The 25,756-nt window shown below is 33.5% G+C and overlaps 1 protein-coding gene across 8 annotated transcripts; it reads left to right on the forward strand.

Annotated features, from left to right (window-relative positions):
- The first annotated feature begins 4,920 nt into the window (after nt 1-4,920).
- Nucleotides 4,921-12,224, forward strand: LOC129285222 (uncharacterized). 8 transcript variants are annotated; one of them, XM_054920805.1, is made up of 17 exons: nt 4,921-5,468; nt 5,847-6,258; nt 6,516-6,587; nt 6,685-6,792; nt 7,072-7,116; nt 7,351-7,461; nt 7,624-7,707; nt 7,781-7,899; nt 8,377-8,478; nt 8,739-8,855; nt 8,938-9,003; nt 9,349-9,415; nt 9,682-9,735; nt 10,447-10,542; nt 10,998-11,021; nt 11,115-11,150; nt 11,765-12,224. In XM_054920805.1, exons 2-17 carry the CDS (start codon nt 6,256-6,258, stop codon nt 11,906-11,908), a joined length of 1,248 nt encoding a protein of 415 aa, XP_054776780.1. In that variant the 5' UTR covers nt 4,921-5,468; nt 5,847-6,255; the 3' UTR covers nt 11,909-12,224. The 8 variants fall into 8 exon arrangements, with proteins under 8 accessions (XP_054776780.1, XP_054776781.1, XP_054776782.1 ...); XM_054920806.1 differs by having other exon boundaries at nt 6,149-6,258; XM_054920807.1 differs by having other exon boundaries at nt 6,156-6,258.
- Nucleotides 12,225-25,756: the final 13,532 nt, after the last annotated feature.

The following is a 25,756-nucleotide window of genomic DNA, read 5'->3' on the forward strand; positions in this document are numbered from 1 at the left end:
TGTTTAACTTCAACAGCTGGAAAGGAATTCATATATATTCTTTATAAAGTCTACACTGATTAGAGCTATTAAATGTTGTTTTAATCTCAACAGCTGACGAACAATTCTTATATATGCATTATAAATTATAGCTAAGGTCTTATACTTAATAACTTATATTCACCATAGTGACTGTATTATTTCTTATATCATCATATTCGAAGAAAGGTTGTTTATTCAATTTGTTTTGATTTTTTTTAAAATAAAAATAACGTATTTCCTAATGCTTTGGACATAGCATTTTTTTTGAATTAGAGATCATAGCATTAATAAATCTATCAAATATAGAATTATGATTGATGTTTATCATATGAACATATAAATAACAAAACATATGTATCATAAAAAAATCCAATGTTCATTGGCAATGTAATAAGAGACAAAAGATGTGAATAACAAAAAAAATCCAAATTCAGTAAGTTTCACTTATTGAAAGAATGAAATAAATCTAAAATGTTTAAAAAAATTTAAGCTTGACTAGTAGATCCAACTATGGAATTTTGCTTCTTTGGGATGCTAAATCCAATAGGTATATGGTTCTTGCAAGTAGCTCTATTATGTCCAAATTGTTCAAAATAATTGCACCTAATAGTTCTCTTAAACTTGTTGATTGAAGGAATTTGTGCCTCCTTAGGCCTACTGGCACCTTTTTTTTATCTCTGGTGGCGTCAAAGTTTTTTCAAGCACTTCACTAGGAATTTTCTAATCGCATTGATTACCCAACAAATGGATTCTACTTTGTGTAGTACCTAGAAACAAAAGCATATGCACAAAGTTGTTGCTTGCTAATCACTGCGCAAGCATGAGAACAAGGAATCTCTTCAAAATCCCACCTCTTACAGGTACAACTTTTGGTCTTCAAGTAAACAATAAAACTAGATTTGCCATGTATAACAGTGAACTCATTAACATCATTTGGTTGAACCTACAATAAAAATACAACGCAATATAACGATAATAAATTTCATATTCAGCATATCAATGATATACTCTAGTGTATCAATGAAGATATGTTCAATTATAAAATGTTACCTCTATGTGCTACCAAGCTCTTTTTGCTTGGACAATTGTTTCTTAGCTTGTGGTGTTAGATGGAAATATATAGAATTAGCTTGCATCCTCATGTATAAAACCAATCCTGGAGCTTTTTCCTAATAAACTTGATCAATGGTATAATTGGCAGGTCCCTTGCATAATCTAGAGTAGAGTTTATGCTTTCAGATATATTAGAAATCATAATATCATACCTTCTCCTTATAGAATGAGAATGTGACTACTTTTCATAACCTATATCACAAAGGTAATCATGAATTCTAGGTGCCACTTGATCTAATTTCTGCATCTTATGTTCAAAATCAGAAAATTTGTAGACCCTAGCACAACGATTGAAGATACTAGCAATTGAAGGGTGTTTAAATTTTATTCTTATATTACCCAAAAAATGCTGCACTCAAACATAATGTTTGGCATTAAAAATTACATTAGACACAGCTTTCGATATACTACTTTTCCTGTCTAAAATAAATCTAGGTCTTGACGATAACATAATAAACACTTCAACTTGTAGAAAAACCACTCCCAATAAGTGTTGATCTTCGAGTCAACAACTACAAATACTAATGAAAAGATTGAATTGTTTGCATCCATAGTACATGCAATTAGAAGAGTCCCCACATATTTGTTCCTAGAAATAGTTCCATCAATTGATATAACCAACTGACAATGACTCCATCCCTTAATAAAAGCAGCAAATGATACAAAGAAATACTTGAAATGACCATTACCACCATCTTTAATACTTGTAACAGTACTTGTAACATGTTATTAATGAATAAAACAACTAAGTATGATACATAACATAATTACTATCTAAATATAGCATTGATAAACTTCTATATATCATTGACAAATATGTATTAGGATTTGTGTAAGTCAAAGCATAGTACAAGGAAGGTAATCAGGCATAAAAGTCCTCTGGACAACCTTGAATGGCTTCTAAAACAAGTTCATTTGCTCTCCATGTCTTGTAATAACTGATAGCAACTTCAAATTCCTTGTGCATATACTTAATTATTGATTTTGGGTCATTACATTCTCCATCAATGAATTTTTTGCTTCACACATTCACTAATGATAAGACTTGTTGCTTGCCTATGATCATCATGCACGACGTCAATAGTACAAGTATGGTCCCTAACAAACCATCTAATGACCCAAACTTGAGTAGAAGAAATCATTGAGGCTCATACATACCATTTACAACTATCAACACTGTAAGCAATAGCAAGCCTCTAGCTATTTGAATTTGCATTAGGTGGAAATGTCACCTCTCTCCTTAAAAATAATAAATAATATTATATGTCAATTATTAATACTTATTAATGAAAATAAAATACTAATTTAATTAAAAATCAGAGAGGTGATGTTTCTAATGTGGAAAAATGTGACCTCTCATTAAAAATGATAAATGATATTATATATTAGTTATTAATACTTATTAAACAAAAAAAATATTAATTCAATTAATAATTCGAGTGGTGGCATTTCCCAACACAGGAAACACCACTTTTTTTCTTTTAATTATTAAATAATAATATATAATAATAAAAAATATTAATTAAATAAACTATAAAAGATTTATTTAATTATTACTTAATGTATATATAATTTTTAAATAATTAAGCTAGAGAGGTGGCATTTATATTGTGGGGAAACGCCAACTCTCTACTTTTAATTATTAAATAATATTATATATTAATAAAAATATTAATTAAATAAATTAGAAAATATTTATTATTTAGTACTCAATATATATATATATATATAATTTTTAAATAATTAAACTAAAGAGGTGGCATTTCCATGTGTGGAAATACCATCTCACTCCTTAAAAATAATAAAAAAATATAACATATTAGTTCTTAATAATTATTAAAAAATACTTATTAATAACAGGATAAATTGGCTCACTAATTGAAAAAAGAACCCAACAATATGGACAAAACTTTTAAAAAATTTAAGAATGTGGCTGGTTTGCATTGATATATAAGGAATTTATCATTTAAAATTTAAAAATTTATAAGGGGTTTATCATTGATATACAAAGGTATATTATTGACAAATATAATAAACAGGCTATAATGTAAAATATAATAAATATTAGACTATTTGTTTGATTTAGTCCTATAATATATACTATATCTGCAAAAGCCTCTTAATAAAGGCATTAATTGAAGAAATTATACAAAAATTATTTAATTACAAACTAATATATATAATTATTTAATTATTAAGATAAGAGAGGTGGCATTTTCACCTACAGGAAACACCCCCTCTCTACTTTTAATTATTAAATAGTTATATATATTGATTATTTATGCTAATTAACTAATTATGATAAAATAATTATATAATATAATAAAAAATACTTAACTTATAACAAATTAAGTAGAGATGTGACATTTAATTACTGAAATGTCACTTAACTATTAATTAACAAGAAATTGTGGCATTTCATTTAAAAAATACCACCTCTTTTTATTGACTAAAATTGTAAATAAAAAGAATAATTTTAAGTTGTGGCATTTGATATAAGAAACACCACTTCTCTACTTTGATTTTAATATTGGTGGCATTTCATTTTTTACTATTATAAAATGCATACTACTAAATTTCATTTCTATATTAGTGTTAGGAATTATGTGAAAGAATATGAAATTATGGAAGGGCTAAATAAGAGACTTAAAGTTTTAATTTCCCAGGTCACAATTACTCCATCAGATACAAGTCTGCCATTTACTTTATGTTCAAGAAAGTTATCAATAATGTTGTCTTTTACAATGACTATAAAAAAATAAAATAAGGACAAACTCTTAGTAATACTATTGGATTTTGTTTGCTATGTCCTGTTTTCACTCATAGGTACAATTTTATGTGGCTATCTCACATGTTTAGAGCCAGTGGCGGAGCCAGGATCTTGGGTTAGAGGGGGCGAAGTCAAGACCTTAGTACAAGAAAAACATTTTTGTCTTTTCAAAATCCATTTAATTTCTTTCTTTTTTTCTTTGTCTTTGTTTCTTAATTCAACTTTTAGTTATAAATTTGCAAGTATAGTGAGTTAGCAAAATGTATTCAACAAGTTTACTTTTGGTTCTTGAATTTTCATTCTTTGTTGCCTTTTTTCCTAACTAGTATTCTTAGGACTAGTTTAATTAAATTGGTTTTTTTCTTCTATTTTTTGAAGGATTAATAAATAATATTGGCATTTAGTTATGGTGAAATTATGGGTTAATATTCACTAGGTTAAGTTAAAAAGTTGAATTTTAGATTTGGGCTAAATGTAACATTGAAATGGGTTCAAAGTTTAAAATATTAAAATAAAGTGGTGTAAAGTATTAAAAAAAAGGATCAACTTATAAAATATGAAAACATATACCCCAAATAAGCTATTTTTCCCATATGCCCCTATCACAGCAAGTGGCTTCGCCACTGTTTAGAGCCTTGATTTTGGATGAAGTTCATCCAACAAACATGACCTTAAATGTTGTTTACAAAAAAGTTTTCAATGGAGTTCAGTAATCTTTTGTGGTAAGTCTCTTATTACTTTCAAGCATGAATATGTTTTTGCATTATTACATTTTTTATGTTAACATTATTCATTAACAACATTTGATATTTGCACCATTGGAAATGATGTAGAAGTAAAAAGCTATTTCATTTTCAAACTTATGTTGCAACGCGTACATTTTTATTGACAACACTTCTTATATAAAAATTGCATGCTCTTTTACCAGAGCGTATGTCATGCAATTACTTGCTTAAAATCACATTGATCCTAAGCTAAAGATTCACTGTAGGCCGTAGCGTTAATATTCGGTAATAGTTTCACGTCTTGCACGGGTTACACACCAAGTTCTCCTTAAAAACAAATGCAACTATCACGACTTTAAGAAAATTTAGTTGCTTCGTGATCAAACTTTTAATACAAAATCATCGTTATCATTATTAGGATAGATACACAAACAAGTCTAGAAAATCTAAGATGAGCAGAATCAAAAGAGAATGAGATGCTAAGCAGAGATTTCCAGCCTCTGACAGGGAAGCAGAGAAATTATTAGTTGGTTGGGTTTTGAATTGCAAATAAATAGACGCTTCGACAAGGTGTCATCACTGTGTGTCAATGGTCGTCGGAAATGCCATTCCCAAGGCCAAAACCCAATGTTAAAAGCTCGCCACGCATGCATGCATTGCTGATGATCCTCTGTTTCCTCTGAAACGTGGCTTCACCGTCATCTATCTTATTCTTGCCTACCCCATTAGTCTATTGGTTGATGCGTCTCTATTCATTTCAAAGGTGGTTCTGTACCTGATCGTTCATTCAAGATTGCCGAAGTGGGAGGTCCTTTTTCTCATCTGGTTTCAGCTGTTTGGTATGTAATCACCTGGCTTTCTTTCTTGTCTTGTCAAATTTGTGATGCTCCATTTCCAACCTTTCGCTTTCACACCCGTAAAGAACTTTCAAATTTCTGGGAAAATAATGTTCAAATTCTTAACTAAATAGGCTTTTTAGTTTTTATCATTAATACCGGAGCAGGAACTTTATTATTTTGGAGTTAAATCAATGTTCTCTTGTCTATATGACTGACAAGAAAGGTTAGGTGGTTGGATCTGATTGATGAAAGTGGTTAGAAAGTTGTTTATCTGTTCTACTTTGTAAATTCGAAGACTCCATAGATTTACTTCTTTAATGCTTTTCCTTGGGAAAATCGATTGACTCTTGCTGGATTTGTTTTTTCCACTTATTTCAGGCAATCCACCAATGTTTTGACCATCTGTGGCTTCCTTCCCTTCTCTTTTGGATGCAAACTAAAATTATTACCTTTATCTTTTTCATGCTTCTGGGCTATGGGGATGTTTTAATTTTGATGGATGCCATATTTGAAAACGCATTGCTTGGGTTTATTTAGTTCAAAATGGACGGTCCATTTTTATCCAAAAAAGAAGGAAAACAACAAATCACAATCTAGTTTAACTGACTTGTTGTCTCGAGCATTCTCACTCCATCTCTTTCTTATCACACTGAATGTGCATGATCAAATTCACTAACCAGTTTGCAGACACTTAATCTCATTCTGGATAGAAGATTTCCGGCGTGGTGGTCTGGCTCTTCGTAGAATGTAATTGTGTGAAGGCCGTTCTGTTCAGCAAGGAGGACTTATGGTAGAGTTTACTAATAATTTCTCTTATAGCATTCATGCATATATTTTAGGCCATGCTCATTATTTGCCATGAATACACACATATGTACATATATATAGATAAATTTACACTTTAGCTCGGGTAAATTTGTTGGTATTGCAAATTATGCAGCACTCATTTGGACTTTTTCCCTGTCGTTACATCTTTCAGATTACTGGCTTGATATTGGCTTGAAATAGCTTCTAATACTTTTTTGATAAATAATTTTTTTTTTAAAGATTGAGTTCTCCATGATGTCAATCAAATCATGGAAGTTGCTGATGAGAAAAAAGAGCGGATTGTATGATTGGGTCTGTCTGCTTATCATCAAATTACTGGTAACCGCTTTTCATAACAGTGATCCACCTTTTAACTTGACATATTTCAATTTGAATTTTGTTGGAGCAGGGAAAATCTTGTTTGAAGATGAAACAACTGCCACTCATGGCAGTAGCATGTACAGTAATGTTGTTCATTTTTTATAGAACTACAAGCTATCAGTATCATGAAACAGAGGTATGGCACCGCAAGAATTCTTTTAAATAGTTGATGCTAAATACCTGCGGTAATGTGAGAGTCCTTGTCAATTACAAATTTTATAATTGGTTTCGTCATACATCTCAAAGTGTTATTGACAAATTACCTCATCATGGAAACCTACATGATTTTTCCCCACCTGCAAGTATGGTGTACAGCAAATAAATTAAGAACACACTTTGTTCGGGTAACAAATCACACATTGTGTTTTTGTGTTGAAAGAGATAATTATGTGCTTTCTTCTTTATTTACTACCAGCAATTTCAGGTTGACCAAAGTCAGAGTATCTGGGAAGGAGAAGAGGTAAGCAATCTGATGTTGGCTAAACTTGCCTTGCAACTTTTTTCCCCCTTTTCTCCCCTTTCTTTCTTAAAAAATATTCATATTTGAGCATTGCGGTGTTATTATATTGTAACAGAGCTGCAACAATTGCTTTTTCCAATCAAAGTAGCACCCAACAAATTGGGATTAAATTGAGATTGTAACTAACTTAAATATTCCTTGCTGCCTATGGTACTTGTGATGCCCATCATGCAGGGAATTCCTGAATATTCTGGGAAGTTACGAGGCTTGCCACATGGTATAATACATGCTACTTCAGATTTCGAGCTAAAGCCATTATGGTCTAGAAGGAGTTCAAGTTCAAAGGTTGCATATTTTCTATATTGTTCTTGTAAACAGTTTAGTTCTGTAGAAGAGGATTGATCATTGGTGATATTGAGTGTCCATGCCAACAATTGTCCGCAGAACTGCCACAGAACTAATATAATGATTTTATATTGTGAATTGGGGTTGCATATGGAATTTCAGGTTCCAGTTTACTCCAACCGTAACTTACTCGCAGTTCCAGTTGGTATGAGACAAAAGGATAATGTCAATAACATGGTGCAAAAGGTATTTTTAATGACTCATTGGATAATCAAAGCTATTTTAACCAACATTTTGGTAACAATTTTGTTGGTTTCAGTTTCTTCAAGATAATTTTACAGTTATGTTATTCCATTATGATGGCAATGTTGATGGATGGCGGGATCATGACTGGAGTAGCAAGGCCATACACATAGTTGCTCAGAACCAAACAAAATGGTAAGGATGGGCTGATCAATTGTGGCTGCAATTTTCAGTTTGTGAAACCTTGTGTTGCAATTGAAATGAATGATATGAAATGAAATGAAACTCGATTCTTTTCCTTTCTTGGATTGGGAACTGCATGTGTTAAAATTTCAATGACTCAATGAAACTGTGGCAGTCTTATCATTGCTGATAATGAATTATATGTTCTGTCTAAATAGCAGCGCATGTGTATATTAATATGGCTTTTTATTATTTGTATCCGTTTTGTTGTATATACTTCTTTCCTTGTTGGGTTTATTGGACTGTTGGTCCTCCAATTTTAGTTGCCTAAGATGGGTAACTTTTAGTTTTTAACACACACAAACGTGTGTTTATATATATATATATATGTATGTATGTATATCTATATCTATATCATGTGAACATTTTTTCTGATAATGCATTTGTATGTCTCAAGTCATAGATATTGATTTATATGTTTTATGTCAGGTGGTTTGCAAAAAGATTTTTACATCCGGATATAGTTTATATTTATGATTATATCTTTCTTTGGGATGAGGATTTGGGGGTGGAGCATTTTTCTCCATCAAGGTATGCCCATTTCTACTCTCAAGTATATCATATATTGTTTTACATATCATATATTATTATAACAAAAATATTGTTTTACAGATGGTCTACATTGAAGCCTGTAGCAGAATGCTATTTCTACTAATTTACTATTTTATATTCTCTGCATGTTTTGTTGTATCAAGCTTCCACCTGCTCTAAAATCTAAATCTTTGATGGCTCCTGTACTGAATAAAGAAGGGGAATAATCAAATATGTATTTTTCTTTTGCAAAATTGCAGATACATCGAAATTGTAAAACAAGAAGGATTGGAAATATCCCAACCAGCTCTTGCCCCAGATTCAATAGAGATACATCACAGAATTACTCTTCGGGCAAGAAACAAGAAATTTCATAGGTAACCTATTGATAGAGAATGCTGATTCAAGCCTGAAACTCAATGCTTCTCATACTCACATTGTCTATTTTCATGCATGAAGAAGGATCTATGAGCGCAGGGGAAAGACAAGATGTTCAGGTGCAAGTCAAGGGCCACCTTGTGCTGGGTAACTGTTACTATAGTAGTTCAAGAACTCGGACCTTCATAGATTTTCCACTGTTTGCATCCAGTTCTCTTTGTGCTCCTTGTCATATAAAACTATAAATGATTCGAACAACAGAAAGGGGGATTTTCAAATCTCCTAAATTGGTCAATAATGATAAATCTTGTAAATCTTGACATTATCTTAATCATGGTATGAGTAAGCCATTGATGGGCTGTGGCACACATTACAGCTGGGGTTCAGTATAGAAAAATAGTTTGTTTTTCATTTGATATATAAGGAGGAATTGTGGCGCACACATTCTGTAATCATGTTATGAATACACAAACTTCTATACATATTTTGTAGATTTGTGGAAGGCATGGCTCCTGTTTTTTCTAAGTCTGCCTGGTATTGTGCTTGGCATCTCATACAGGTAATAGTATTTCCATGGTTCACATGAATTTTGGATATTTCATCAGAAACCAAGTCATGATTTTTGTCCTCCAAGTTTGATAATTATCTTATCAATATTGTGTTCAATACTTGGTATGACAAAGCATCCACTGATGTCTTTCACATGCATCTGTTTTTATGTGTTATCATGCTTCTTTTGTAATTTCCTTTGTTTTATTTATTTTTTTATTACTCATCATCTTCTATTCATCATCATCATCATCATCATCATTATGTTGTCTGCAGAATGACCTTGTCCATGGATGGGGAATGGATATGAAACTAGGATATTGTGCACAAGTAAATTTTTCCTTGCTTTCTGTGTCTCCAACATGAGCTCCTTCTTATCAGAAAACTGTTTTCTATAACGTCCAACATGACATGCATATTTGCGTTTGTATTTTTCTCTTCTTTCCAGTAAGGTTGCAACAATCTTGGTTCTCATGCAAATACTGAAAATTTTTGTTTAAATTTCTAATATTATATTGGATGATAATGAGTAAATACTGTTGCCTCCTCAAGTAAGGGCTTGGTATTATAAAATATTTATTCACTCATATGTTGACAACATCGGTGTGTCAAGTTGGAATGCATCATGGATTCCATCTGTGCATATACTACCTGCCATCACTTTGGCTGATAGAAACAAATGAAATGGAATGAATTGAAAAAATAAAAGTAACAATAAGATGATCAAAATGTGGAAGGGGATAGGTAAACCATATTCATGAGAGAGATGGATAATTTAATTCATAGGATTGAGAGTTATGATTCATGAGATTTTTGGAGTGATGATTCCCTTATTCATAATATATAATATTGAGTTTTATCATGTTTAACATGAGGGAAGAGAGTGATTTAGTTCATTTTTGTTTTGATTTTTTTTAATCCATTTCATTTTCATCTTTTTTAGCAACCAAACGAGATCTTAGCTTTCTCTTCCTCCTCTTTACGCTTCTTTTGCTCCATGTTTTACTATAATTACCTTTGCAATAAACATTTATGTTTCAGGGGGACCGGACTAGAAAAGTTGGAGTTGTTGATGAGGAATACATTGTTCATAAAGGAATACAAACTTTGGGTGGGGGTGGTCAAGCGTCAACTAAGGTATTTTTCCTCTTTTTTCGCCATATGTTGGAACTGATCTTGTATTTATTACCTTTCTTATTATGAAATTCATTGAATCACCAAATCAGCATCATCTGTCTTCTTGTACGATATAGGCACTGCAGTTTTCCTGTTGAATCATCTAATAATTTACCTCATCTCCTTACAATTTGTCTATTTTATTAAATACATATCTTCAGTCTAGTGGTATTTCAAGCATCGTTCTTCTTCTTCTTCTTCTTTTTTTTTTTTTTTTGGTTTTTTTCCTACAAAGGCAAATTGCCTGAGATGGGGTTATAATGGAATGGTTTTTTTTTTTGAAAACTATATGAAATAGATACAAGTTTATTCTTGTTTTAATGCTTAATTACAACAGAAATATGTAGACTCTTCCCAAATTTTTTAAGGTGGCCTCATTGCTTCTTGGGAGATTAATTATTTCATTCTGTCTGCAGATTTCAAATCCCAAGCTAGCTAAGGTATGGTTTTGAATGCTGTTTGAGATGGATCTTGTGTAAATCCTCCTTGTTGTTTTCAAATACTCACCCTTGTTGATTTTCATTTCGAATCAGAGGCACAGAGCTGCTGCTGGTGATGTGAGAATTCAGGTGAGGCCCTTTTAACGTGTATTGTTGGTTAGTTTGGCTCTCCAAGCATGATTTGAACTCCAATCTTTTAATAAAACCTCAAAAACATAACTGACAGAACATAAGAATTAATCTATTTTGAGAAAACCTACTTTAGAAGGAAAGCTATCTTGCTTTCACATATTATTTTATTCACTTTCTCTCATAGCTTGCAAGTAGGCTTACTTCTTGGTTAAGAAAATCTCTTGTACACCAACAAAGATTTGGCCCATAAGATATAAAGTTGTGGGATCAAATCCCACTATTGAGGTGAGGACCTTGTTCTATGTAAGTATCTCTGTAAGTGTATTAGCCTGAATGTATGCCCAACCCTAGTGACCTACGGGACAAAACTCGCCTAAACTTTCTCAATACCAAAAAAAGAAAATCCCTTGTATAAATAGCCTAGCTGTCTTGGGTAGCCTCCTGTATGGAGAATTATTTTGATGAATAAAATACTTATTTGCTCAGCTAGCTCCCTCCTTTTCCTCCTCTATATTTCTGAAAATCTCCCAAATTCTCCATTATTTCCATACGCAGCTCTGTGTGTGTGTGTGTGTGTGTTGCATCATTAACTTATTACATGGACTGTACAGATTAGAAGGCAGTCCACGCAGGAACTTGAAGTCTTTAAAAAGCGATGGTATGAAGAGGTAGCTGAGGATAAAAACTGGGTTGATCCCTATGCACGCCAGAAAAGACTCGTACGACACCAGGTCAGCCATGAGAGATTTTCTTAAATCTTCTCTAAATGACAAAGTACCATCAACCTCGTTTGTAGGCATAATAAATTCATCAGTATGTAGCTCTCAGTGAATTTCTAGTTCATTCAATTTGGACAAAATCACAATCCTAGCGTCCCTCCTTCCTTTTCTTGTCTCTCTGCATATCCCTTTTCATGTTATTGAGTGATTCTGTAAGAAATAAATGATTTTCTTTAATTTGTGTTGTAAACTAGTCGTAATATAAAGAGCAATATAAGAGGTAAGTGGAAACATTTACTCTTTGTAATGACATTGTGATCAAGGTTCATGAACGATGCGAAACTATTTCTAATCTGTTTGTAAGCGTGATGACACCATACATGTTTTGGTTGGTTTGATGCTCTGTAAGACATTAATTATTTTCTTCGATTGAATAGGAACAAAATGAAGTCTATAATGTTTTTCCTTTTATAGTTTTATAATTAGTGTTAACATTAAACTATAAGTACAGGAACATTTGTGTAACAGTCACACCCCCCCGAGCCCACTGCTGCGAGTGGTGGACTGGGCCGTGCCACCTCACGGCAACCACCAGCCGGCTTTCCTCCTGGTAGATCAGGAGTTATTCCCCGCACCCACTGCGCTAAGGGAGCCTTCCCAGGTTCGATCCTCCAACCTCTCCTACATAGCGAAGTTGAGGCTGAACCTGGTACCATTGAGTCAAGTTGACTTAATGGTACCAGGTTCAGCCTCAACTTCGCTATGTAGGAGAGGTTGGAGGATCGAACCTGGGAAGGCTCCCTTAGCGCAGTGGGTGCGGGGAATAACTCCTGAACTACCAGGAGGAAAGCCGGCTGGTGGTTGCCGTGAGGTGGCACGGCCCAGTCCACCACTCGCAGCAGTGGGCTCGGGGGGGTGTGACTGTTACATAAAAGGCGCCTTTTTATGTAACAGTCACACCCCCCCGAGCCCACTGCTGCGAGTGGTGGACTGGGCCGTGCCACCTCACGGCAACCCAGCCGGCTTTCCCCATAGTAGTTCATAGGTTATTCCCTCCCTTAGCGCAGTGGGTGCGGGGAATAACCTATGAACTACTATGGGGAAAGCCGGTTGGGTTGCCGTGAGGTGGCACGGCCCATCCACCACTCGCAGCAGTGGGCTCGGGGGGGTGTGACTGTTACATAAAAAGCACTTGACTCAATGGTACCAGGTTCAGCCTCAACTTCGCTATGTAGGAGAGGTTGGAGGATCGAACCTGGGAAGGCTCCCTTAGCGCAGTGGGTGCGGGGAATAAGCCATAAAAGGCGCCTTTTATGTAACAGTCACACCCCCCGAGCCCACTGCTGCGAGTGGTGGACTGGGCCGTGCCACCTCACGGCAACCACCAGCCGGCTTTCCCCTGGTAGTTCAGGAGTTATTCCCCGCACCCACTGCGCTAAGGGAGCCTTCCCAGGTTCGATCCTCCAACCTCTCCTACATAGCGAAGTTGAGGCTGAACCTGGTACCATTGAGTCACCTTAGCGCAGTGGGTGCGGGGAATAACCCATGAACTACCATGGGGAAAGCCGGCTGGGTTGCCGTGAGGTGGCACGGCCCAGTCCACCACTCGCAGCAGTGGGCTCGGGGGGGTGTGACTGTTACAATTTGGTACTTTAAATTTGTTTTGGATGCATTGTTCTCCTTCAATATTTTAAAACAATGCAATGTACAGTTAATATTTAACAAATGCTAATTAAAAAGCACAAAATGAAATATAAAAAATTGCAAAAAATGACCATATAAGGTTACTAATACTAATTAAGTTTTCTAAATTGTAATAATTATCTAGAGACAAATATTATTTTTTTTTCTGGTGTAAATGACCAAAAATACTATTTTAACTATTCACTTTGACCGACTGCCACGTGACACTATTACGAGTAATAATACTAGTAAATAATTAAAAATATTATACTTATTTTAGTAAAATCTTATTAAAATATTAATAGTTTAGTATAGATTAATTTAAATTACTATTATTATTTATAAGTCTTCACAAATGATTTACAAGTTAACTTTAGATATTTTCAAATAGGAGAATTGCACTATAAGCCCCGGAACCAACATATTTGCATTAAAGGCTCAATAGAATATAAAATAATTCTTCAAGCCCAAAGGTCTCTCTTACAACTAATTTTCCGGTGAAAAAAATGAAATTGTCTCTTTGTGAAATAAATGGACCTTTTATTGAAAGTAAATGGGCTTTGATTATTATTTAAGAATGTTTTGTTATAAATTTCATCTAGATAACTTGTAAATTTATTTTCCTTCAATAAGTTTAAATCTTATAGACTATATGATATAAATGGATGATTTGTTGTAAAAAAAAAAAATACACTTTCAAGTTTATTTACAATAGAATTTGTACATTTTCTCCCCTTCCAACTACTGTGAACTATGTGAAATATATGGATATTTTGTTGTTATTAAATGGACTTCAAATATTATTTATGGAGTTTCAATTACGTTGTGAATATCATTGGGATAACTTGTAAATTCCATCTCTTTCAACAATGTAAACCACTTGGACTATATGAAATTAATGAACATTTTATTATTAATAAATGAATTTTAAATTTATTTACAAATATTTTGGTGTGTTTCACAAAGGAACAATTTTGTCTTTTCATAAAAAAATAATAAAAATTGCAAGATAGATCTTCAGGCCTTCATAATTATTTTAGATTTTATTGGGCATTAAATGCAAATATGTTGGTTTCAAGGCTTGTAGTGCAATTCTTCCTGTAAAATTTTTGCAAAAATCACAACTAATGTATTCGTGATTTAGTGAATGCAATTTTTTTTACAAATATAATCGTTAAGTTAAAAAACATTCATTTATAAATTTTGGATATACTAGTTAAGCAGTTAATTTTTAAATAAAGAATTACAAATTTTGGAGGAATATTTTTAAATAAAATATTTAAACTATTACATATTAAAATATTAATATTTTAATAATATATCACTAAACTAAATATATTATTTTTAATTACTTATCAATGTTGGGTCAATAATGGTGGTTCGATAATTATCTGGTATCTTATCAAAGTGCTTGGTCAAAAACTAATTTTAATCTTTAAATATGTAAAAGAAACAACATTTGTCTCTTAATATTTATTTCTAATTTAGATAACTTAATTAGTATTAGTTTTCTTGGTCCTTCTTTTTTGTAGTTTTTGGATCTTTTTTCTGTAATTTGCTTGGTCATTTGTGATTTAGTGAATGCAATTTTTTTTTTAACAAATATAATAGTTAAGTTAAAAAACATTCATTTATAAATTTTGGATATACTGGTTAAGCGGTTAATTTTTAAATGAAGAATTACAAATTTTTGAAGATGAGCATTGCATTAATAACAAGTGTAGGGTCCCATATGCTTCTAGGCGTACAGTTTAAAGGCAAGGCAAATTTATCAACATTAAAGTTTAAGGGCAAATTTATCAATAATAATCTTTTTTATTTTTAATTGAACTAGATTCTAACTCCCCTCCAATGCAAGGGAGAGTAAAAACATCCAATAACTCACATTAAAGTTAGAACACCAGCCATGGTAAAACCAACATCAAAAGTAGTTACAAAGAAGGGGGGAAATGATAGAAAAATCCCCTTGAAATATGCAAATAAAAATAAAGTCTCCTAAAATATCATAATTTCTCTCAAGTCTTTAGGAATGTTTCTAACATTAATAATTTTTGATAAAATGACTAAAATATCTTAGTTTAAAATAAAAAAGTAAATATTAGTGACAACTTTCCTTTAAGCAACAACTTCTTTTCTTCTAGCAATGACTAGAATGAAACAAATAATATCATCAAATTTTTTATTCACTGAAGTCCAAGTTTTGTAAATATCCATAATTACTTTAGTTTAAACAATGGTTACTTTTCTTTTAGCAATAACTAGAATAAAACGAGAAATTACAACTTTCCCTATGTAAATTTTTTATTCACTATTGTAATTTGCACATGGGAAGATGTAATTACTTGTTCTATTCTAATAATTGATAGAAGAAAAGTATTCATTGCTTAAATTAAAGTACTACCTAATATTTACGTTTTTCGGACCAAAGCTGTTACTTTTTTATTTTAAATTGGAGTATTTTAGTCATTCCACTAAAAATTATTAATGTCAGAAATATCCCTAAGGACTTGAGAAGAACTATGACATTTTGCAAGACAACATTGTCATTTGTATAATTTAGAGGTATTTTCTACCATTTTCCCTACAAACTCTATATGTGTGTGTAAAGTCACCCTTACTAAACCACAATTGTAAAATCTCACACTAGTAAGCACAATTAAGCAATCAAACTCATGGTAATCAAAGGATTAACTCATAAAGGTGATTACCAAGTTTTAATTCAAAATTAAGGGATCCTAATTTTTCATAATCAAAATGAGTTTTAAACAATTATAAACTCATATATCTGAGTAAAAACAAGTCATGGAAGCATGGGATACCTTAGAATAGTGAAAAAATCAAAAACAATTGAAGAATAACTCATCTACTGCAGAATTGGGCAATGCACCATGGCTTATGCACGCTACATCGCAGCGTGTTGCACGTATTCTGCTGTCATTTAATAGTAGAATCGGGGAACTTCTGAAGCACCTCATGATGGATCCCATGGCATTAATGGCAACGAAACTTGAGGATGGTAATCATGAGCATGGTGACATGGAAGTAGCCCAAGGCAAGGAGTAAGAAGCCCAATACTTCCAATCCAACGTACCTAAAGACCCATTATAACATATTGGAGGTCCAATGACAAGAGCTCAAACTAAAGCCATGAAGCAAGCCTTGTTCAGTCTTGTGCAAGAAGTTTAAGAGCTTGGAGAGCATTGGGGTACTCCTCTCAAGCCCAAAGGAGAGCATCTACACGTGTATAATATGCTTAAGATCCAAATCTATGAAGAGCCAAGCCCAAGAGATGCAAACCTTAGCCCAATATAAGGAAAACTACAACTTGAGCCTCTTGCAAGCAAGGAGGCATGAAACCCTAGTGAAGAAGTCAAGGGTGGCGTGATTTTAACTCCTTTATGATCCCTTGATTGTCTCATAAATTATTGCCTATTTTAATGGTCCTTTGATTTGATTTCCTATTTTGAGTCTAGTCAAAGGTTAGAATTAATTATAGTATTAATTTTTAAATTTTGTAATCCCATAATTTTAGGATCACATCTCCTAAATTATGTGGCTGAATATTTTATCATTATTTTATGTTATTTTTCCTTTTAGTATTAGGAAATTAGGATTTTAATTTTAGAAAATATTCTTCTCTATGAGCCTATATAAATTAGGCATGGTCCCTGTTGTAAAAGGAGAACAGAAGTTGAATGAAATTATTCATTTTAGAGTTTATAACTCTTGTGAGCCTCAGTGCTTTGTGGTGGCATCCCGTGTGAGAAACAGACGTGATCAAGAGTGTGATCAACTCTTGTGGTGTCTACGAAGGTTGGGGTTCCTAGAGGCAGGTGCTCTAGAGGATCTTCTTCTTGATCATTATCCCATTTTTTATTTCATATCTTTTTTATTTTCATCATAAATTTCGTCTCTTTCTTTTTTGTTTTTGTGTTTTTGTTGTGTTAAGGTTCTGTCCTTAAAGTAGCACGATTCTGCTTCCGCGTCCCCTATCAGATTGGCATCAGAGCTTTGGTTGCTAGTTTTGGTTCAAATTCTTGTCCTTTATTCTTCTTTTTCATCTTGAGTTATTTCTTTTTGTGATCATCTCTTATCTACCCCATCTACTTCTATCTTTTAGATTTTCTCTTCCTCATCTTTGTGACTTTTTTATCTTATGTGAGTTTTCATTTTATTAGCCTTCTAAAAAAAAGGAAAAAAATATACTAGAAATTCGTGCAAAAAAAGGAAAAAAAAGTGTTAGTGTGTTGAAAAAAAAAGAGAAAAAAAATTCAAAAATTCAAAAAAAATTACAAAAAAAGATATATTGCTGTAAGTCACTAAGAGGTTGCCTAAAGAGAAAAGTCAATTTGGGTAATAAGAAAGTCTTTTACGTTGATCACTTTCTTATTTTTAATTTTTAGTAATACTTTTCAAATTCTCTACTCTCTTATTTACTATTTGTGCTACTCTCCTATTTTATTTAGTTTTCTATTTTTGTCTTTGAGTATTTGACTCTTTGACTTTTATTTATTTATTTTTATTTTTGTTGTCATGTGTGGTTTTTCCCTTTGCAAGCTTAATTTTATTTAAAAAATTTGCTTTCCTATTTGTTTCAAAATTGCAAAAAAAAAAAAATATATATCCTCTTTTCATCTTGTGCTTGTTTTCTAATTTCCTTAATTTAGAAGATATTCACTTAGTTGTTTCTTAGTTTCTTGATTTGTGTTTGGTTTCACCATTGGATTCTATCCACAAGCTTAGTGAGTGGTAAAAGGCAAGTGTATTTTTCATCATTAAAAAAAAAGCCATTAATTTTTTGTGAAACACGAGTGACTTTATTTATCTTGAGAGTAAACACGTGAGTTTGTGTGTGAGAGGATCCATTTTTATCTTATATGGTTTCTAGTGCTTCTGTGAACATGAGTAACAAGGATAAATCCCCTAGTATTGATATGAACTCTGTTTTAGAACTTATCAAAACACAGTTATAGCAGTTTCGCTTGGAACTTGATCATAGGTTTCATAAAGAGGATAAAGATAAGCTGGAGACTTCCTCTTCTAAAGGAAAGAAGTGTGAGACCGCCAGTGATGATGAAGAGTATGAAGAGCCCCCTTCTCCTAAGGGAAAGAAATCCTCAAAGCGTGATGTTGACTTACCGGACCAAAAAGTAAAGTATCCTTCATTCAAGGGTAGCAACAATCCAGAAAAATACCTTGATTGGGAAATGAAGATGGACCAAATCTTCATGACTCTTGATTTGTCTGAGTTAAGGAAGGTAAAAACTACTTCTTTGAATTTCACTGACTATGCCACTTATTGGTGGCAAGATTTACAGTAAAAAAGAAGCCAACTTGGGAAAAAGCCCATTAAAACGTGGGAGAAGCTTAAAAGGTACTTGAGAAAGGCTTATATCCCCAGCTACTACTACACAGAGCTAAATAGAAAATTGAGAATGTTTTCTCAAAGATCTATGACAGTCAAGGAGTATGTGTACGAGTTGAATATCTTGAAGTTTCATGCAAACATTCAAGAAAATGAACGTGAAGCAATATTAAGAATTATGGATGGCTTGAGGCCAGAGTTGAGAGACAAGCTTGACTTATACACTTCTGTAGATAAGGAAGAGCTCATACACAAGGCTATAAAGTTGGAGTAGAGAAATAAGAACAAACGTTCTAAGTCCTCTTGGAAAGACTCCAAGACAACTTGTAAATGGAAGGGTTCCAAAGCCAAAGATACATCTCAGGCTAAGGAAGAAATAAAGACCAAGTATGAGGGTAAAACTTCTAACCCTAAACCTTCTTCTTATTCATCTAACACTTCTCCTATTAAGTGTTTCAAATGTCATGGTGTGGGCCATATGGCTAGAGATTGTAGCAATAAAAGAGTTATGATCTTGAGAGATGATGGTGGCTATGATAGTGTGCATGAAAGTGATAAAAGATGATGCTGATAATGTTGATGATGATTCTACCTCCCATGAATCAAATGATGAGCTTGAATGCGATGGTATAGTTGACTCTATCTTGGTGGCAAGAAGAGCTCTCAATATTCAACCAAAGGAGGATGATGAATATGAGCAACGCGAGCACATTTTTCACACTAGATGCTTCATCAAAGAGAAAGTGTGTAGTATGGTAATTGATGGTGGTAGTTGCACTAACATAGCTAGCACTTTACTTATAGATAAATTATCTTTACCTTTAATTCCACACCCTAAGCCCTACAAATTGCAATGGTTGAATGATTGTGTTGAAATTAGGGTTTCTAAGCAAGTGTTGATTACTTTCTCTGTTGGGGTTTATACTTGTGATGTAGCCCCTATGCTTACTGGACACTTGTTATTAGGTAGGCCTTAGCAGTTTGATAGTAAGGCTACTCATGATGCTTTTAGAAATTGTTACAAGGTGCCTTTTAAAGGCAAGACTGTTGTATTAAATCCTTTTAGGCCCATCCAAGCCTCTGAAGATCAACTAAAGATTTCTCAAGATTACAAGAAAAGGAGAGATCTCCTTGATTGTGGCATGGTTGAGAAAGAAAAGAAAGAGAGTATTACTTTACTTGAAAATCAATCAAAAGAAAGGAAAAAGAGTGGTGAGAAGGTGAGGAAAGAAAAAAATAGAATGGTGGGAGTGAAGAAAAATAGTGAAAAGAAAATATTATTGTGGGGGAAAAGTGAGATTCAAGAGGCTTTGATGAGTAAGCAAGCTCTTATTGTAATTCCCAAGAATATTTATTTTTCTACTGACACTCTTGACCCTACTTTGCCTTCTAGTGTTGTCTCCTTATTGCAGGATTATGGAGATCTATTCCCTGATGAGATTCCTGATGGACTTCGAGCATAGGATAGATTTCTTGCCTGGAGCTGCTATTCCAAACAAGCCTGCTTATAGGGCTAACCCTAAAGAGACTAAGGAGATCTAATGCTAAGTAGGGGAATTAATGATGAAAGGCTTTGTGTGTGAGACCCTTAGCCGTTTTGCTGTCCTTGTTATCTTGGTGCTAAAAAAAGATGGATCTTAGAGGATGTGTGTTGATTGTAGAGCAATCAACAAAATCACTATAAAGTATCGTTACCCTATCCCTAGACTTGATGATATGCTTGATGAATTGCATGGTGCCTCTATCTTCTCTAAAATTGATCTTAGAAGTGGTTATCATCAAATTCGTATGAAAGAGAGTGATGAATGGAAAACTGCCTTTAAAACTAAATTTGGATTATATGAATGGTTAGTTATGCCTTTTGGTTTGACTAATGCTCCTAGTACTTTTATGGCATTAATGAATCATGTTTTTAGAAAGTTTATAGGCAATTTTATTGTGGTTTACTTTGATGATATTTTGATTTATAGTAAATCTTTGACTGATCATATGAATCATCTTAAAACTGTGTTTGACACCTTAAGTGAATATAAGCTATATGCTAATTTTCAAAAGTGTTTCTTTTGCATGGACTCTGTTATCTTTTTGGGATTTATTGTTGGATCACAGGGAATTCATGTGGATGAGGAGAAAGTTAAGGCTATTCGTGAATGGCCAACCCTTAAGAATGCAAGTGAAGTGAGAAGCTTCCATGGCTCAATAAGCTTCTATCGGAGGTTTGTTAGGGATTTCTCTAGCATTGCTGCCTCTCTTAATGAACTTGTTAAGAAGAATGTGACCTTCAAATGGGGTGAGACACAAGAAAGGGCTTTCCAAACCCTAAAGGATAAATTGACTAATGCCCCTTTACTTGTTTTGCCTAATTTCTCTAAAGCATTTGAAATCCAATGTGATGCTTCTGGTATTGGTATAGGTACTATTTTAATGCAGGATTCTAAGCCCATAGCTTACTTCAGTGAAAAGCTTCATGGCGCAACTTTGAATTATTCCACTTATGACAAAGAGCTTTATGCTCTAAAGAGGGCCTTAGAAACATGGCAACATTATTTGTGGCCCAAGGAATTCATCATTCATTATGATCATGAAAGTTTAAAGTTTCTTAAGTCTCAAGGTAAGTTGAACAAGAGACATGCTCGCTAGATAGAATTTATTGAGACCTTTCCTTATGTGATTAAGCATAAGCAAGGTAAAGAAAATATCATTGTTGATGCCTTATCTCGAAGGTATACATTACTTTCCTATTTGTATGCTCAATTACTTGGCTTTGAGATTCTAAAAGATCTTTATAAAACTGATTTTGATTTTGAAAATATTTAAAAATCTTGTGAAAATCATAGATCTAGTGATTTCTTTAGATTTGATGGATTTCTTTTTAAGAAAAGTAAATTATGCATTCCTATTTGTTCTATACGTGAGTTGCTTACTAAGGAAGCACATAGTGGTGGCTTGATGGGACACTTTGGTGTAGAGAAAACTTTGGCTATTTTGTCTGATCATTTCTTTTGGCCTCACATGTGGAAAGATGTCATATCTGTTTGTGATAAATGTATTAAATGTAGACAGGAAAAATCTAAGGTCCAACCTCATGGACTTTACTCTTCTTTACCCACCCTTCTCACCCTTGAGAACATATCTCTATGGATTTTGTAATTGGATTGCCTAAATCTTTTGCAAGCAAAGATTTCATATTTGTTGTTGTTGACAAGTTCTTTAAGATGGCACACTTTATTGCTTGTGCTAAGACTAATGATGCTGTTAACATTGCTGACTTATTCTTTAAAGAGATTATTTGTTTGCATGGTTTACCTAAGACTATTATGAGTGATAGGGATGTGAAGTTTCTTAGTCACTTCTAGCATACCCTATGGCATAAATTAAGGACTAAGTTACTTTTTTCCACTACTGCCCATCCACAAACTGATGGTCAAACTGAAGTAGTTAACAGAACTATGACTATACTGCTGAGAGCAATAATTCAGAAGAATTTGAAGAATTAGGTGAATTGTTTACCTTATATTAAATTTGCTTACAATAGGGCTGTTCATTCTTCTACTTCTTATTCTCCATTTGAAATTGTTTATGGTTTCAATCCATTATCTGCTATTGATATTTTACCTTTGCCTTTTTCTGAGCATGCTAACATTGATGGCAAGAAAAAAGCTGAGTTTGTGCAGGACTTACATGCTAAGGTTAAAGCAAATATAGAGCAAAAGAATGAGCAATATGCCAAGCAAGCTAATAAAGGCAGGAGATGTATGATCTTTGAGCTCAGAGATTGGGTTTGGTTACATTTAAGGAAAGAGAGATTTCCTAATCAAAGGAAGTCCAAACTTTAAGCTCGAGGAGATGGACCTTTCCAAGTTTTGGAAAGAATTAATGATAATGCTTACAAGATTGATTTGCCTAGCTCTTATGGCAATGTTGGTGCCACATTTAATGTTTCTGATCTATCTTTATATGATTCTGCAAATTCGAGGACAAATCCTTTCCAACTAGGAGGGAATGATGGACCTTATGGCATGGATGACATGGCATTAATGGCAACGAAGCTTGAGGATGGTAATCATAAGCATGGTGACATGGAAGTAGCCCAAGGCAAGGAGCAAGGAGCCCAATACTTCCAATCCAACGTACCTAAAGACTCATTACAACATATTGAAGGTCCAATGACAAGAGCCCAAACTAAAGCCATGAAGCAAACCTTGTTCAGTCTTGTGCAAGAAGTTCAAGAGCTTGGAGAGCATTGGGGCACTCCTCTCAAGCCTAAAGGAGAGCATCTATACGTGTATAATGTGTTTAAGATCCAAATCCATGAAGAGCCAAGCCCAAGAGATGCAAACCTTAGCCCAATGCAAGGAAGACTACAACTTGAGCCTCTTGCAAGCAAGGAGGCATGAAACCCTAGTGAAGAAGTCAAGGGTGGCGTGATTTTAAATGCTTTATGATCCCTTGATTGTCTCATAAATTATTGCCTATTTTAATGGTCCTTTGATTTGATTTCCTATTTTGAGTCTAGTCAAAGGTTAGAATTAATTATAGTATTAATTTTTAAATTTTGTAATCCCATAATTTTAGGATCACATCTCCTAAATTATGTGGCTGAATATTTTATCATTATTTTATGTTATTTTTCCTTTTAGTATTAGGAAATTAGGATTTTAATTTTAGAAAATATTCTTCTCTATGAGCCTATATAAATTAGGCATGGTCCCTGTTGTAAAAGGAGAACAAAAGTTGAATGAAATTATTCATTTTAGAGTTTATAACTCTTGTGAGCCTCAGTACTTTGTGGTGACATCCCGTGTAAGAAACAGACGTGATCAACTCTTGTGGTGTCTACGAAGGTTGGGGTTCCTAGAGGCAGGTGCTCTAGAGGATCTTCTCCTTGATCACTATCCCATTATTTATTCCATATCTTCATAAATTTCTTCTCTTTCTTTTTTGGTTCTTGTGTTTTTGTTGTGTTAGGGTTTTGTCCCTAAACTAGTACGATTCTACTTTCGCGTCCCCTATCATCTCAATTTTCTGTCCGATATCCGAATGATATGATCTAAGTGTCTAGGAAAGCTCTTTTCATAAGCTAGCTAATGGCATGAGTTTCACTTCCAAACAAGTTACACCAAGAAGTTAGACATCCAAACACATTTTTACCACTTTTTACAACTTTCACAATAAAAAGGGTGTCCAAAACCCACAACAAATGCCAATAGCCATTCTTAACACCCAGACCATACTCATTGGACTAAGACTATTAGTACAACATGTTACACATACTTAAATACAAATTACTCCTTAACCCCATTTTCACCAAAAACAGAAGGGGGAGGGAATTTCATTGCATTTACTCATAAATCAATCATGACATGTTCAAAACACCATTTCTACACTTGCATTAGTATTTTGGCCCTATCAACATATATTTCTCATCATACATAATTATTTAAGGCTCAAAATACATTTTAGATAATTGCTACAACAAAATAGTGTAAGCACAATAGTATGCAGCCTAAAATTGGCAAAATATTCTATTACATAAAATAAACATAATCTAAAGGCATACAATAGGAATGGAACTAATTCCTAACCTCTTGAGCTTTCTCCCTCTCTACACTAGAGTTAGATCCTGTAAAGTGTTAAATGAAAGGGGTGAGTTTAGCCATTTAGTAACCAAGGTAAAACTTACCTTATGCAGTTATATATTAATTGTAAATCAAACACATGCATATGAAAAAAAGTTCTTAAATCATGTTTAACCACAAATCAAAACTTATTATTACACCTTTTACCCATTTCCATCTCACATATATTAGGTGCATTGTCACAACACATTTAGACATGTGACCATAACTTGTTATCCATACGACTTGCCACAACTTAACACGTGTGACACGTCATATATTTTACATAGGCAATGATCAACCAACCTTATACCCTCCTTATTTCCTTAGACTGAAACTAGGGGCTATAACACTAAATAGGGCTCCGTTCGTATGACTGGACTATCCAAGCCCACCAATCATGAGGTGTGACCAAGCCAAAGCTATTCCCTCTTGGACCATGGCTTCCCCTACTATTGAATCTTTGGGGTGTCATACACCCTAAGCTATTCCTCTCATTGAACTAGTAAAGATAGCTTTAGATTTTACTCTCTCGACAAATTATAGGATAGTTCCTCGGCAAACTGTGGGACAAGGCTATAAACCCGTGGTCCAAAGGACAGCCCAAATACCATATGGATTTTAACTATTCCCAATCCTTTAGTGAAATCCCACCCACTGATCATGGGATGTATGATACTCATTCATCTTCCACAAGCCCATTTAAACATTATCAAAAAACAACACATTGGGCTTATGACCATGTGCTACCCAAGTGAGCATCAATACTCCTTTTCATACTTATCGCATAATCCCTTATTTTTAAATCCAACCATCCCTCAATATCATAATCATCATCAAATATTCAATTTTACATATCATTTCAATTTCCATTTACTTTAAAAGATCACCTTTGCAATATTGACAATTCATTTTTGAAGCAAGTATATAAATTCATCGTATGATACACATATTTGCCAATCATAATTCACAAGTGTAACACATTTAACATCACAATACAATTAACATATAACTACCCAAAGTAGGGTTCCCTTAATTATCTCAAACCTTTGATATTACCCCTCAATGTTATGGCTTTCAATCTTGAATTCCTAAGTCAAATAAGTGTCTAAGAACTCAATCTACAATTTACCAAGTTAACTTTCATTAACATTGTCAATCTCACACATTTCAACTCTAATCTTCCCTTTTTAGGTTACCTATTGCCTACATTGCTTA

Source organism: Prosopis cineraria, unplaced genomic scaffold (assembly GCF_029017545.1).
Source record: "Prosopis cineraria cultivar Desert tree isolate PC_DT_omini unplaced genomic scaffold, ASM2901754v1 PC11, whole genome shotgun sequence".
Lineage (NCBI taxonomy): Eukaryota > Viridiplantae > Streptophyta > Magnoliopsida > Fabales > Fabaceae > Prosopis > Prosopis cineraria.

What these genes read in the sequence shown, in the direction of transcription:
- LOC129285222 (XM_054920805.1), top strand. An exon ending in AGAGCGGATTGTATGATTGG is followed by an intron (nt 6,588 to 6,684) that starts GTCTGTCTGCTT and finishes TTGTTGGAGCAG; the next exon opens with GGAAAATCTTGTTTGAAGAT. An exon ending in CTGGTGATGTGAGAATTCAG is followed by an intron (nt 11,151 to 11,764) that starts GTGAGGCCCTTT and finishes TGGACTGTACAG; the next exon opens with ATTAGAAGGCAGTCCACGCA.